The 15,904-nt window shown below is 28.3% G+C and overlaps 1 protein-coding gene across 2 annotated transcripts in view; it reads right to left on the bottom strand.

Moving 5' to 3' along the window:
• Positions 1-15,904, bottom strand: part of LOC109599970 (acetylcholine receptor subunit alpha-like) — a 72,328-nt gene that overhangs the window by 16,113 nt on the left and 40,311 nt on the right. For both annotated transcript variants that reach the window (XM_020016026.2, XM_020016025.2), the window contains exon 4: positions 2,040-2,084. In XM_020016026.2, the coding sequence (XP_019871585.1) occupies positions 2,040-2,084 (45 nt within the window). The remainder of the gene's footprint in view (positions 1-2,039; positions 2,085-15,904) is intronic.

Consider the following 15,904-nt stretch of genomic DNA (forward strand, 5'->3'; position numbering starts at 1 on the left):
TTTGTAACATCCTCAATGTTTCAATGGCATTCCTTTGTTGAATAATATAAGAAATCGAAAAAATCACTTTTAGAGTCGTACAAAACCAAGCGTAACTCAAACATTATGAGATTTATGACATGACTTTGTGTACGTGGTACGAACTTAAGAAAAAAATATTTCGACGAAACTACACGCACAGTTTAAACAGACTCCTTCGGGGTATTTGTTTAATCTTTCAAAAATGTTCTTTTATTAGTTGTACTGTACTGCGAAGTTGTGTATAAAAAGTTTTGTCTCGTTTTATAGAAATGTATATAAGACTTCTTTCGATTTATTTCGTTTTACCGAACTGTTCAATCTATTTTATCAAAATTATTATGTTTTCTATGTAACGACGTCATTTAACTTTGGAAGAAATTAATCAAACAGTGAGTTTTAAGATGATCTAAGGCAAATTGAGGTAGCTTAGAGGTTTAGAGTTTCCGAAAGTGTCATTAGTCGGTTGTGGAAACGCTTTAGAGAAACTATTGTTCCGTCTGAACAGCATCCACGAATATTCTAAGAAACAGATTACAAGAAACCAATTTATATTCTAGAAGATTAATTATATTCATCCTCTTACGAGAGGTAAACGCGGGTCAAAATGGAGTGGTATGAAAATTTTCAAAACTATGTTGAAAGAGACTGGACGCTTTTATACACCGATGTATCCCGAATTGGTTTTCATCCAGGTTTGCATTGAACGTGAGTTTGAGAAGGATTTGGAAATTTAGAACATCTTAGGTAAGTCCAGGAAGCTTTTACATATGGAGGAGACACAATAATTGTTTGGGGTGGTACCATTACTGGCGGTAGAATTTGTCTTTCCATTTCCATTTGATGATGCTAAAATTTCGCCTTATCCACGTCAATGTTCGTGTTGTCGCAAAATTGGACGACCAACGAAAGAAATGAACTACATAATCATCAAACTTAAAACCAATGAAGTATGTGTAGGATATGCTTCAAAGAAAATTTTAAATTACATTTCATGTTAAAATCTAATGATATGTGAAATAATTTATTTATATTTTAAATTTAACAAACTTAGATTAAATACACAAAATATAGAATATTAAATTTTGTTTTTTATTTACAAAAAGCATTGAAACAAAATTAAAAGGTATAAAAGACGGTGTTATAAAAAAATATATAATTTATAATATTTTATTATATTTCTGGTAAATTTTGAGATATTTAACTGATAATTTATTTTCTTTATATTTTTAAAAATCAAATTTTTTATACACCCATATCCACGATAAGATTGTAACAATATTAAACTTTAGAACAAATAAAACCACTGTTTATTATTTATTATTTTAATAATAAGTTTATTAAATATTTTATTTGGTAGATTCCTAGGCGACAATATCGGATATTCCGAAATTTACAAAAAATATGTTTTATCTTAAAAAGATAAATTTAATATTACAAAAACTATATATTATTGGAAAACTTATTTTTTCCTTTATTTTCTAGACAAATTCAATTATAGTCTTAATTTGAAATACAAAAGTTATTACACTTTTTTAAATAGTTCAAAATATATAAAAAAGTGCGTTTGTCAAAAAAAAAAAAAATAAATAATTATTATTTAAAATTTGACGAAATTAAGAACTCTTAAATATATTAAAATCGGCAAGAGATATCAAAATGTGATTTACAAAAATTAATGTTTTGTAGCAAAGAAATTGAACTCTTAAGTCAGTTCTTCTGGATATACCATAACACCAAAAACCACCAATTTGGGGCAATACTATAAAAAATTCTGGATGACAGTTCGTAAGTTTATATTATTTATTTATTCATTATTTAATGCACTTCTCTATTTACAGGCTAACTTCTAAAGTGCAAACTAACGTAAAGCGACATTGTTTAATGTGCACATGAAATATTCGAGTCAAATGTTTCAAGTCTCCCATTTGATGAAAATAATACTTATGCACGTTATGCAAATATTATATGATATTTTTATAAATAGTATAAATAGTGTAATTTTTACGTGAATTCCTTACCTGCTCGACCCATAAATTCGTTGTCATGATTTGGTTCTTGAGATTCTGAAACAAAATATATTTTTTTAATATTGTAATACATAATAAGTATAATAATTTTACGAGTAGAAAAGATGATCAATTCTGGCAGTAATGGTCCTTCAAACGTTTAATATCATATATATATGTTATATAAAGCATTTTATTCAAAATGACTAGCTTGGAGAACTTCCAACAAATAATTTAAACCTCGACATAAACAACACATTCGTATAGGTAAAGTTTTTACTAAGTTGGCAGTTTGTAATGATAAATGTTACGCCAAAGGGAAATATATATTTTACTTGACAGCACTTCTTAGATGGAATGTTCTCTGTTTTTCAGTTTACATGTACCATACATAAAAGATTCAGTGAATAAATAGGGTTTTTCTCTAAACTCCCAAAGGTTGAGTTTGTGTGTAACAATTTCAAATTGGTCATGAACGAATAAACACGTCTAGTATTTTATTCAGTAGAAACAGCCGAATGTGTGTATTATTTTACGCGTCATTGTAAGACGAGAAGATAATTTGAAGTTAATGAACTGTTTCTGAGAAAACCCCCTGAAAGACTTAACTTTATAGATAAACACATAAAGATAAAGAAACCAACAGAAACGTTATTATAACAATCATAAAACAATGTCGTTATTTAGGTTCAGTTTAGCTTTGTGTTTTCAGATGAATCAAAGCACAAAACGTCTATATCCATTAGCCCTCTTCTCCCAACAGTCGGACAAAAAAACGTTTCCAACGCTACAGTTTTACACAAATTAATGAAATAGGTGCGCACTTCCAGACATCCAACGATTTTCCGCTTTTCATTTTGTTAATGAATGTAATATTCAAAGATTTAGTATCAAACAGAATATTTGATGTATATGTTGTTAATTGGTTGAAGAGTTTTAATTTGTCGATCCGATTTTTCCTTTGAAGTATTAATTTGATATTCTCTAGAATTTTAAACACAAATTACTGACGGTTACAGATTCTACTTATATACATTTCGAACAGTAAATAAAAAAAGTAAATGACATATACCCTAAATTATTAGGAATTTCCACAGATGTTCCGAATCACCATCTTTCTTTTCTGTACATGTTCATATATTTTGCATAGTGAAGTTATGTGTGTACTCAATTTCAATATTTATGTTCCCTCTTATTTCGCATACATGTAGCCTGAATTTAAATTGCTAATCACAACTGTCAGGTTGGAGTCGCAGAATTTAATATCTGACATACGTACATCGAATATGATTTTTAATGTTGAGAACATATTGGAAAAAAATCCAATCAACTGGAGCAAATATAAAGTGCATTATACACATGCAAACTTGAAAGTTTCACTAAAACAAATGTACGTACATACGTTTATGATGCTAAAAGCAAGGTAGTTGAATTGTAAGCAGCTTATACTCGAAACTCGTTAAAATTTCACAAATGCGTGTATATTTATTATGAAACAAGATTCCATGTACTTCTGCACCAGAACATGGACCATTATACATACAACTGTTTTTGGAATTAGAAACACATTGTTAAATCAATAAAAAATAAATAATGCAGGTTTTTGTTACAGTATCAAATCTTAAGCAATAAGATTGTCTGGTGTGTCTTTGTTGTTATTACATCATTTCAAAGTGGTTTCGTATGGCAGTAAAAGTTCCGATAAACACAGTCTAACTCGATTTATTAAAGGGGGTTCAAAGCAATCTCTATTCGAAAATTGATTTACCACAAAAACAATCTGAGAAATTTTCCGTTCAGTTGTCACCTGAAAATACAGAATAAGAAGGAAATGTTTTTATTGTCAAGAAAGAAAAAAAATAATAATGCGTTATCAGCATTAACATAAATTTTTAAACCTATGAAAGCAATTAATAATAATACGTCTTCACCTCAGAAATAACGTTAATAAAATATCAGCCAGTTTAATGTATTAAAGTGTCTCGTTGCCAAAACCGTTCCGTAAAGTATTTCAGTTGTATAAATTGAGAAGATTTTCAGATTCTTATAAATCTTGCGATTTACCTTTACCACTTGCTCCGAGATTTTATTTCCAAATCAAATCTTTTGTCTGTGAGAGAATTGGGATGTGTAAGGCAGTAGTGGTCCTAATAAATAGACCGGAACTTTGTACCAAACGACGGAAACGCAGACATTTATCTTTTCCAGATGTTATTAAACTAGTCTTTCACTTTTTCTCTTTATACATTCGAAGACAAACTTTTTCTCATAACCGACTATGTATCAGATATAATATCGATACAGTGGACGTGAAAATATGGTCACCGTTAAAATTGTTGTTTTGTATTGTTGAACAAATAACTTTTATTGTACATACGAATTTTATGTGAAACAATATGAAATAGTGGATTTATTATTGGAAAATATTTTGTAAATATGCACAATTTATATTCATCATCTATAATATTAATTTAAAATAAATAATGACATGTTCACTTATGTTAATTAATATTTATAAGTTTAAATTTATTTTTAATTGACAATTTATTTAAAATTTTTAATCCATCGTGTTTTCAATTTAATTTAATTTTCGTCGACATATTCAGAATGAAATATGACCGTACAATATTTGAACAAGTAAATCAGATTAGTTTTAAATTAAACACAAACAAAAATTTATATTTTAGTATAGTGTCGAAACTTATCTGTGCATATTTCTAGGAAACATTATTTTAGTTTGTGCGAAACCCTGATATAAATTTCACGAAACTTTCTTAATATAGTAGTTTCGAACTTGAAAAAGTTTCGATACATCTGTTATTTTACACTTCGAAAAAGTGGATACAGGTGAACTTGTTTATTGAATTTTTTGAGATTCAATATTTAGAATTCTTGTTTTTCGATATCTATACAATTATAAAGATTTTTGTTATTACTATTTTATATTTATATTGTTTAATATCTGTTAAGCTTTTGAAGTTAGTAATTGAATAATATACATGAATTTTTAAATATTAATTATTAATTAATTAAAAAATAAACTGTATCTTATTAATTTTTAAAATTTTAAATCTTTTATCCATTACTCATTTATTTAATGTATTACATTCTACTCTATAAAGTGTTACATATATTTTTCTGAATTGAGCTGGACGTAAATATAGAAATTAATTAAAGTAATTTTGAAAGGAATATTTAATGATTATTTAATTTACCAATAACACTTTGTGTAATATACTTCATATTGTATAATTTTGTCCATCTTCGTGGTATAAACTCGATCATTTTCTGAATAAGGACAAGTTTATATTGCTTCAAATATAATTTCTAATAATTTCTTCAATATATGAAAACAAATTGTTGTCTCTGCACATAAATCAGTCTTAGTGGGCCAACATCAGAAGAATTGAAACATCTCCATAACATAAATAGATTGCCACCATGTTTCACTGTGGGTATAACATACTTTTTGTGTAGTTTTATTCCTGTAGGATGTTTAACATAAGAAGAAATATCATTTTTAATAAATTAAATTTAGACACTAAAAACTACTCGCCTCCACTGTTCTGTGGTCCAGGAAAAGTGATCCTAAGCTACTCAAAATTGGACTTTCCCATTTTTAGTAGGAATCAAGGTTTTTCTTCTGATAGTCATTGAACTAATTTCAGTACTAGTTCCTCCAGGTTGGCTTTAATTTCAGTTGGGAATAAGATTGGAGTGTTTTTTGAACTCAATTAATTCAACAAATTTGTTGAGTTTGTAGCTACCCCTATCACTTGGATAGTTTGTCCAAATATTTTAATAATTTTACTCTTAGCCATCTCATCGTGTTCCTCTCTGTCTTGGTGACATGGTAATTATAATAAATAACAGATACCTAATAAATTATCGGCTTAAATTCACAGCAATGAAAGACCATAAAGTAAATAGTTGCCATAATTTAGTCCATTTTAAAATAAAAAAATACGTAATTTTTAAAGAATTCAATGAGATTGATCGGTTCCCTAAAAGACACGACAATAACAGAATAAACAATACATTAATTCAAGTAGTACAGCTCATATTTTTAATATTTTTTAATAAATTGCTATATTGATGACCACAAATTTGTGTATTATTAATGGTTTATACAGGGTGTAGGAGATTGGTTTGCCTTAAATGCCTAGAGGTAAGATACCTGTACATTAGTACCCATTTAATTAATATAAATATAACTTCAAACACAAATTTACACATTAAACCATCAGTCTCAAAATTTTGGGCAGTTTGGATCAAGAATTCACGAATATATTTAAAATGTTTGTAATACTTTAAAATGATATATTTTAATATATATCAAGCAACATTTTGTAACAACATATGAGGAAAAAGCACACTGAGTTCAAGAAAGCTTGTCTTTTTGTTTATTTGAAATAGTGTCATATCAATAGAATTGATATTTAGACAATTTTTTTTTTAATTCTGTAAAATCTGTTCAAAATTATATTAATAGTTCAGTTTACGCTGAATTATTCTTGAAATTTGTATATGAAATGTTTGGCCAATATTTTTTCTAATATATATATTAATAAAACAATTATTAAATTAAAGTAATCAGAAATTGGGAATTGTTATTAATTAATTTTAAAATGCAATCTCGGAGGGAATAATAAGTCGGTGTGAACCCGGCGGGACCGGCATATGTTTCTGAATGCGTAAATAGCGCCACGAAACAAGTCTGACCATAAGCCATTATTCTGCATGGTGAGCACAGATATCCCTATTTTGAATTTCCTATTTATTCCGGCCGGGAGAATAGGTACAATCGCCGTCTACGTACAAGATTAAATTCACGTAACGGTTACCGTTCGGGGCCAGACTGTCATCCTCAGTTGGCTCTTTAAACTCATAAACAGATACGTAATGACGTCATAAATAATATAGAGACGTTACATCAGTGGGATGCCCCTCGCTACCGGCTAAATATTTTATCTCTTAATGAAGCAGATGCAATTACGTTAAGCAGCAGGCCCGTTTTTGTGGGGTGTAAATTACTGAAAACACTTCCTTTTATGTGAACATTTAATTGCTACGTGTGAAATAATAAGTCAGCTGGAATTGATTGATGAAGACAAAAAGTCGACGGGAGGCAAGGAACAATGGCTGTCCCATTTTTGTTTTTCCTGGATTATTCCCATCGTACTTTGTAGATTATTAAGTTTTTTTTTCTGATTTTTTAGGTGTGTTCATACACCTTCATTAATATAATGAATTCAAATATTTACATTATTATTTGACATTGATGTTAAATTCCATGAACTATAAACCCGAAACCTTTTGATGATTATTTGAAATAAGGTTCAGTCAGAAATACAGTAAATATTAAATATCAGGCTTTTACAATTTTTCCGCCAAGAATCAAACATTAGAAAATTGAATTTTATAAGCTTATGAATTTATTCAGTTATTCAAATATTCAACATTTGAACATTGGAATATCCTTTTGAAGTCATGTTTGATTCTTGAATGTAAATGTATTTTAAAATTATTGAAAGCATAATAAAATCCTTAACTAGACTAGATCGTATGTGTTTAGACCTTAAAGTTTCTAACACTTAATTCCCTCAAACTGCATTATTTCAATGTAACTTTTTTCTTTTAAATGAAAATGATAATTGAATTTGACATTTTATGTAGGATAAAATCTCAAAGATTTTCTTCTTATAAGTAAGATGAAATAAGATAAAGATAATATCAAAAATTAACTTCAACAACATAGAGTGCGAAACTAATAATTTATTTCATTTATGTTCCATAACCGATAAAATTAAATATCACGAATGTCTTTATATCCTAGCTAAAAATAATTTAATATATTACAAACTTTTTGGCATTTTAAAGGCAAATTTTAATAACCTCGAAATTTTAAGGAATTATCCATTGTTTTGTTTGAGTACCACATTATTTATTGTGTCAAAAAAGAACCTATAGAATCTTGTCATAATTTGTCTAAAATATATTATTATAATATTATCTTTAGCTAAGATATAAAGATATTTGTTATAAATTTCGACATATTTAATATTGTCTCCTTTGAAACATAATCGTCGAAACTGAAATCAAATTGTATGTTATGTGATATAATTACAAATTATCACTAGTTAAGATAATTATTATCTCTTTACACCTTATTTATAAAACCACAAATGAAAAGTGAAAATAAATTGTATTATGGTTTTCATTTTTTATAAAAAAAACTTACACATATTACCTTGATTTTAAGAGGTTTTTTGAAATAAATATCCGTGTATCTGGATGTGTAAAAATTAACTAATTTAAAGTAAATAATTGAATAGCCTAGAAACTGGTAAATTTCCCAGAAGTTTAAACCCAAAACAGTAACTTCAATTGCCAACCATTTTGTTTAATAACTCTGGGCTGACCCAAGTGACCGCATAGCATATTCAATCTTTAAACAAATTTATAACCCGGTTTCAACGTTATTCGCCATATATAAATGGAAACAATCTGTCAAATTTCAAATTATTGAAAATTCCAAAGGATATATAGATGACTGCATACGAACAAACTCATTTAACTTAAAATTATTAAATGATTCAGGATAATTATTGTTTGAGCGCATTCGCCACAAACTACATTATAATTGACTATTGTAAATTAAGGTGAATGCGCCTCCGTACCATATACAGTGGTAGAGAAAAATATTTTTAAAAATTGGATTTTTATCCCTTGGGATTTTTTATATCAGTTGTAATGCTGTTACACAAATTCGATAGTTTGTATTTAGTGTCCTGTATACTAGTATTGATGCTCATCATTTTTTGTTTTGGTCTTTTTACCGGAAAGGTTTTTACTCTGAAAAAATTATGAAATATTTTATTTATAGTTCGTCAGTTGTACTTAAATTCTGAACATTTTCGGTCGATTTCAACGTAGTAATGCCTAAATACGTTTATTTTACACTTCAATTTAAGAAAGGAGTGGTTGAACCTTATGAAAGTGACCAATGTGACGTCTGGCATTTATAAAATCTCACTTGCCACGGACTCAGAAAAAATAGAACACTGTCCTTTGGAATGACAAAATTAAACTTAGTAAGTAGAACATTTGTGAGACGGTCAGTTGTACAACGATACCATTATAAATACCAAATCCTTAGGATTAAACATGGTGGCGGAAGCATTATGGTTTGAGGATGATTTTCTAGATCCAAAGTTGAACCCTTGATTCAAATGTAGGGAAAAATGACTCGTCCTTAATATAGGAAAATATCATGTTTCCATTAGACGATACCTTTTCGTTAGATATTTCAACAAGATAACGATCCCAAACACACGTCTAAAATTATTAAAGAATAGTTTCTAATGAAAAACTTAACTGTGTTTAAATGTCTGTCTCAGACCCCTGATCTAAATCTTATTGATCACTTTTGGAAAGTATTAGACTATCGAATCCGAACAAAGAACATATACAACATATATATATTTTCCCATAATAAATCAATATGAAATCACAAGAGGAATATACTGCATACGGTGTATATTTCAAGCTGGCTAAATGAAAGTTGTCCCCGGAGATTTTCAGCTTTATAAATGAACCATTGTTTTACCAAATCCACAACTTCGTATTAATTAAATCTTTTTAAAATCTCCAAACCAAAAAAAAAAAACACCAAATTTAAATCTATTGTGTATTTAAATTTGTTTGCAAAGCCGCAAAAACCTTTAATGGGTTGCTCTTGAGTTTCGCCGTCTTGAAAAAGAATTTTGTTTACTTTATGTCGTTCAATTTGTTTTTATTCCTGCTGCAAATTTACATTTCAAAAGTGCACGAAAACGGGTTCCAATATTTTCTAAAATACATAAAGTAAAATATTTCCTTTGAAAAATATATGAGGACATAAAATGATATGATTCAAATCTTTAAGGCTTCCGTGTTGTCATAAAACTTCCGCGGTTGTTTAAAAAGAACAAACACATTTAAAAAATATGTTCAGAGGGTATTGATTAACTTGTAACCTATTACCAAATTGAAATGTCAAAAAATAATTTAATAAAACGTTATTCAACTGAATAAATTTCAATGGTCATTTGTTAATTAAATTTTGATAAATAATGAATTATTTTATTCAGATGACATTTTAAATTTGTGGTTATCACAGATATTTTGAACACAGTCCAATAACTGCCTAGATAGATTCGAAAGGTCTCACTAATTAGTGTAAAAAATAACGTTAAAACTGTTCAGAAAACTTTTCAACTTCCACAAATATTTGTATTAAGGGTAGGCTACGTGTAGTGTTCACAATAAACGTAGCATGAACTCCAGAAAACGTGAATCACCGATTCAAAGTTTCACGTGCCTGGTCAGTCTCCGTAAGATTTAATTCCAACGGAGAAAAAAAGCAATTACACACTAAAAATTTATTCACTCCGCTACATAGTAATTTAACGCGCTGTTCGCATTTCATTCCGCTTCCCGTACAACGTCCGATTTTTAAATTATTCCCAATTATGACCCCAAATTGACGTGTTTACATTATAAATTAAACATTTTTCCATTAAATATTTGGATTTAATTAAAGGGCACTAAAATTTAATTATAATTGAAGCTATAAAATCTTATTTTTAATTGGACACAATCACTTCTTGAAAAAAGTGTGGCAATTACGGTATCGAGTCAGAAACCTAAATTGGATAAAATTGGAAAGGAAATCGAACAAAATTAAATGTGGCACAAAGTGATTGTTAAATAAAAGGATACCGATAAAATAAGGTCATTGAAGGGGTTTTAAGAACCGTTGCGGAGATTCACAACTCCCCAATTGTAGTTTAAACTCAGTTGTTGACCTCTTTATTGAGATTAAAAAATCAGTATACATAACATACATATATTAAATTGAGTTGCAAAATATTTTTGTAACTCAGTTTAAATAAAACATAAATAAAATGTTAATTGTAATCTAATAATTTTATTAGAGGTAATTCATTAATGGTAGTTTTTTTTTTTTAACCTAATAACGGAGTAAAAAATCTACTTTTTCAATGTTTAATTTTAAAATTACATAACTTTATTTAAAATAATTTTTAACCAACATAGTTATTACCTTTACTATCAACTAGTTTTTGCCAACGGAAAGGAGATCAATCTCAGATTTGGACTCCTTTTCACAATTTATTATGTAAATAAGTGACAAAAATAATAGTCACATGAAGAAATATCTAGATTATATGGTGAATGACGAAGAAGTTACTATTCAACATTTTTTTTAACAAAATTTATCGGACTTTATTTATTATTATATTATTTTATTGCGTTGTCGAGGAGAAGCAAAACAACTTGTCTGTGTACTAAATAAGTCTTTGTGTACGTTTCACATGGACTTGATCAATCTATGAGAAGGAGATAGTTGCATAAATCATTTGGCTTTTTTGTAGTTCGTTAATAAGTAAAATTCTATATGCAATCTACCATATTGTCATGAAAATCTTTTTTCGGTTAAGACTTTTTCTAATTATTGTTTACCAACTACAACCTATGATTCAGTTTAGCCAGCATTTAACAATCAATAAAAGGCTCATTTGCGTTGCGTGCAAAGATATAATTAGCAATTGTTTGTCATTTTCACTTAATTTATCTAGAATGCATTTGTCCAAGATTTTAACGATATTTGTAAGAAGCAGCTTTCTAGTTACAGCATCTTCTCCAAAAACATTGCGAACGTTATCACGTGATTTTAGAGACTTTAAGCTCATTTTTTAACTTTTAATGCAAATTTATACGAACTATAACATTTGAATATATATTTTTAATCCAAAAAATGTATTAAATACAATGTAGAAAAAAATAATTACTGTGTTATATGTGTCAAATAGTCAATATAATAAAATTTATTCAAATAAATCATGAACCAAAAGCGAAAATTACATTGTACGATACTTATTTATAATAATAAAAGTTTATCAAATACATTTTGGTGTTTTAATACGTATAATAAATTATTGCAAATTTCATTATTATTTAATAACCATCAACAAGTAGTTTTATAGATCCATAAATATTTTATGAAAATTCCAGTAATATGCTAACAAAACTATTAAATATATTAGCTGTTGGCAACACGATGGCAAATACATATTTTTTTGATAATAAAAATCTGTCTGAAAGAAAATGTGGTAATAATATTTCGGAGAAACCACACAAGTCTCCCTAAATTTCATTTAACAGCTTTTTATCACAACAAAAAAAGCTCTGTTAGATATGAATCCGAAGACAGTTTTATCTTGTTACTTTTACAGCGAATATTGATGAGAGTGAACAAAATGATAATGTCCTTCATAAATTACAAAAAACTAAAAACCAATACCTAAAATGAAATTAAAATAAACGTTGTTACTGAAGTAATGTATTAAAATTAACTTGATGAATTCAGTGGTTATAGGAAGGGTCAAAGATTTCATTAATTAAGTTTGGAAATCCAGATTTATAATTGGTTTGGATAAAATTAAAAGTGTTACAAAGTGATTGTTCGATAAAAATAAGATAAAAATCAAGGCCAATGGATCGGTTTTAAGAGCTGTTGAACACCCAACTATCGAACTCTAAAGCCAGATCTTGACCTATTTAATATCATTACTAGCACCTTACTTCAATACGTACGTTAAACATTTTATCGCAGTCAATTTCACATAAATTCTTGATGGGGACATCTCATCAGAGATATTAAATGGTTAGAAGCTAACTAAACTAAATTGCGAAATGATCATTAAGTTCACACAATCTGAAATGGATGAACAGCAACCTAATTCCCAATATGTACTATTTCTAAATTCGCTTTACAGAAAGGAATCTGAACTTGAATTAAAACTACTGTAATATAAACGTATCTTAAAAAAATATTAAAATTCAATGGTTATAGAAAAGACTAAAGATTTCATCAATTTAGTTTGAAAATCCAGTTGGATAATGAGATTGAATAAAATTTAAGGAGTTACAAAGTGATTGTTAGATAAAAAACAAGATAAAGATCAAGACCAATGGATCGGTTTTAAAAGCTGTGGAACACACAACTATCGAACTTTAAAACCAGATCTTGACCTATTTCATATCATTAGCAGCACCTTAATTCAATATGAACATTTAACAATTTATCTCACTCACTTTCACATAAATAAACACATCACACATCTCATCAGTGTTATTAAATACTTTTAAGAAGTTAACTAAAGTAAATTGCGGAATGATTATGAGGTTCAACCTGAAATGGATGAAGAGCAACATAATTCCCAGCACATATTGTTTCTTAAGAAAATTATATAGAATAGATTATAGAAAGTACCAAATAGTTCATCAGTTAAGGTTGGAAATCCAGTTGGATAATTATATAGTGTCTGTGATTGTTAATAAGATAAAAATCTAGGTCAACTGATAAATTTTAACAGCTTTTAAAGGCTTAACTATTGGACTTTAAAGTTAGATCGTCACCTATTTGATATCAGTACCCACACCTTACTTCAGTAATTAAGTTAAACAATTTATATATTCTTGTTGGTGAGATATCATCAGTGATACTAAATACTTTGTTAGAAGCTAACTGAATTAAATTGCTGAATAATTATTAAGTTCAAACCGAATTTTCGGCTTACACAACCTGAAACGGATGAACAGCAACATCATTCCCAGCACATATTGTTTGTTATGAAAAGATGCCAAACTCGCTTCACTGAAAAGAACCTCGCCCGGAAACTTCTAAAAGAAGAGGGATCGTAATAGTATTTCAGAGGAACGACAAAATTTTCTCTAAATTTCATTTGACTGCTCTTTTATCGCTACACAATATCTGGCCGAAGGGCGAGGAATGATTCTGAAGCCAATTTTATTCCGTCATTTTTTAAACTGAACAGGATGCAAGGTAAATACAAAATCTCGACATTCAATTTAAGGAAAAAATTCAGCATACACTTTTCATAATAATTGATTTTTTAGTGTTCTGTCTGTTTACGTCAAACCCCGTTGAAAATTTTAGTTTGGTCGTATGACATAATCGTAAAGAATGTGGCGCATCTTATGATATGTGGTAAAATGCCCAATGTAGTAAACTGGATCCCACCTGAATTCCTAAGAAATATGTATGTATATGAAGCAATATGAAGTGAGATTAAGATGGAAACTTTTTGCCTGCTTTCGTCAGGAACGTACGTAATTTAAAATGCGATGTGGTAAAATACGTTCCAGTCGAATTACTTTTTTAAGATGTAATATAATGAAATTTTATGTCATTCTCGTTTTTTTTTGAAGTAAACAGAAATAAACGGTTTTTAAATAAGTATTAATGACACATTCATTCATATTGTACATTGGATCTTGAATAAAAAGCTCATTTAAATTGAAAGCTTAAAATCCTTATATGGTGTGTTTATGTGACCCTTCTGATGAATTCTGTTTTATGGAAAATTTACATATTAGTGAATGGAATAATTTTAAATGTAAAATTTTATATCTAATACGACATATTTTCTTGCATTGTCATAAAGAGGTCGGTCTTCGGCCTCTGAGTAGGGAAAATTTTACTCGCAAGCCATACAGTCATCAAAATCTTCCTTGAGTTAACTTTTTTCAGTAAAGATACGCCAACTACATTTAATCCATCGTTTATCAAACCATTTTTCCATCCGACAATGTAATGAATAAAGTTTAGTAGCTTCAACAATATGATCAATAAAAGACTCATTTGATAAAATTTACTTCATGAAGACTCTTTTCAGTGGTCAATTCCTTGCTGTTTAATAATTGGCTTATTACAAGACATTTGTCCGAGTATCTTGCATGAGATATTATATAATTTCTTTTTGTGTAGTACAGATTTCAGGACAACTTAATAACATAAAAATATATTCAAATAAATCATGAACCAAAAAATTAAATTATTTATTCTAGTACTAATATACAGTTATTGAACATAATATAATTTTAATTTAAGTTGACACAAGTAAAAGTAATGTCAGAAAGTTATGGGGTTAATTTTTAGATAACAACTAAATAGAAAACAAAATAAATAAGTAAGCTTCACTCTGAAATGAAGAGTTTTTTATATTTGTTTTGTTTAAATTACGTTAAAAGTATCTCCGGCATATACAAAATAATTGTAATTACATTATTTAATTAACTGTCAGATTGTTAGTTACAGTTTATAACTTGTATATGTATATGAACTTATTTTTATCATAATGTATGAAACTATAATTAAATTATAGAACCCAACGCGTAAAATTTTAATTATGTTTCTGTCTATTACAAAGTGGAAACAAAATAAACGAGGATTGCTGGTTGTTTAATATTATCAGTAATAACAGTTGAAACTGGTGTTAATTTCAAGAAGAATAATTGACAATTGAAACAGCCGTAAAGATTATGGTACTGTAATAATTATTACTTTTATTCATCGCATAGTCGTTATTTTTTACGAACTAGCAATTTAATTCAATATGACAATAAAATTTGAATATTCATAATTTGGTTGAAAAAGAATATATAATTTCACATGTATTTGCAGCTGTAGTGTATAAAAGTGTAATAAACACTGCGATATATTTAGAATTGTTCATTATGGTGAGTGCACAAGAAATTTGCAGTGTTATAGCGTCAGTTATGAAGGTAATTTCTACGCTTTTAAGCTTCATGTTACATATAGCCAAATCAGTCCATTAGTGGAAAAGGTAAGACTCACAATTTTCTTTTCTACACCAAAATTGTTGTTTACTTCCAATGCGCATAAAGCCATTGATACGGAGAGAAACCTTTGATGTACTAAGATATTAATTACATAGAGTTGATTACGAAGCTTTAGAACATCAAAGATATAGCCATAGATAACAATA

This window comes from Aethina tumida, chromosome 3, assembly GCF_024364675.1.
Source record: "Aethina tumida isolate Nest 87 chromosome 3, icAetTumi1.1, whole genome shotgun sequence".
Lineage (NCBI taxonomy): Eukaryota > Metazoa > Arthropoda > Insecta > Coleoptera > Nitidulidae > Aethina > Aethina tumida.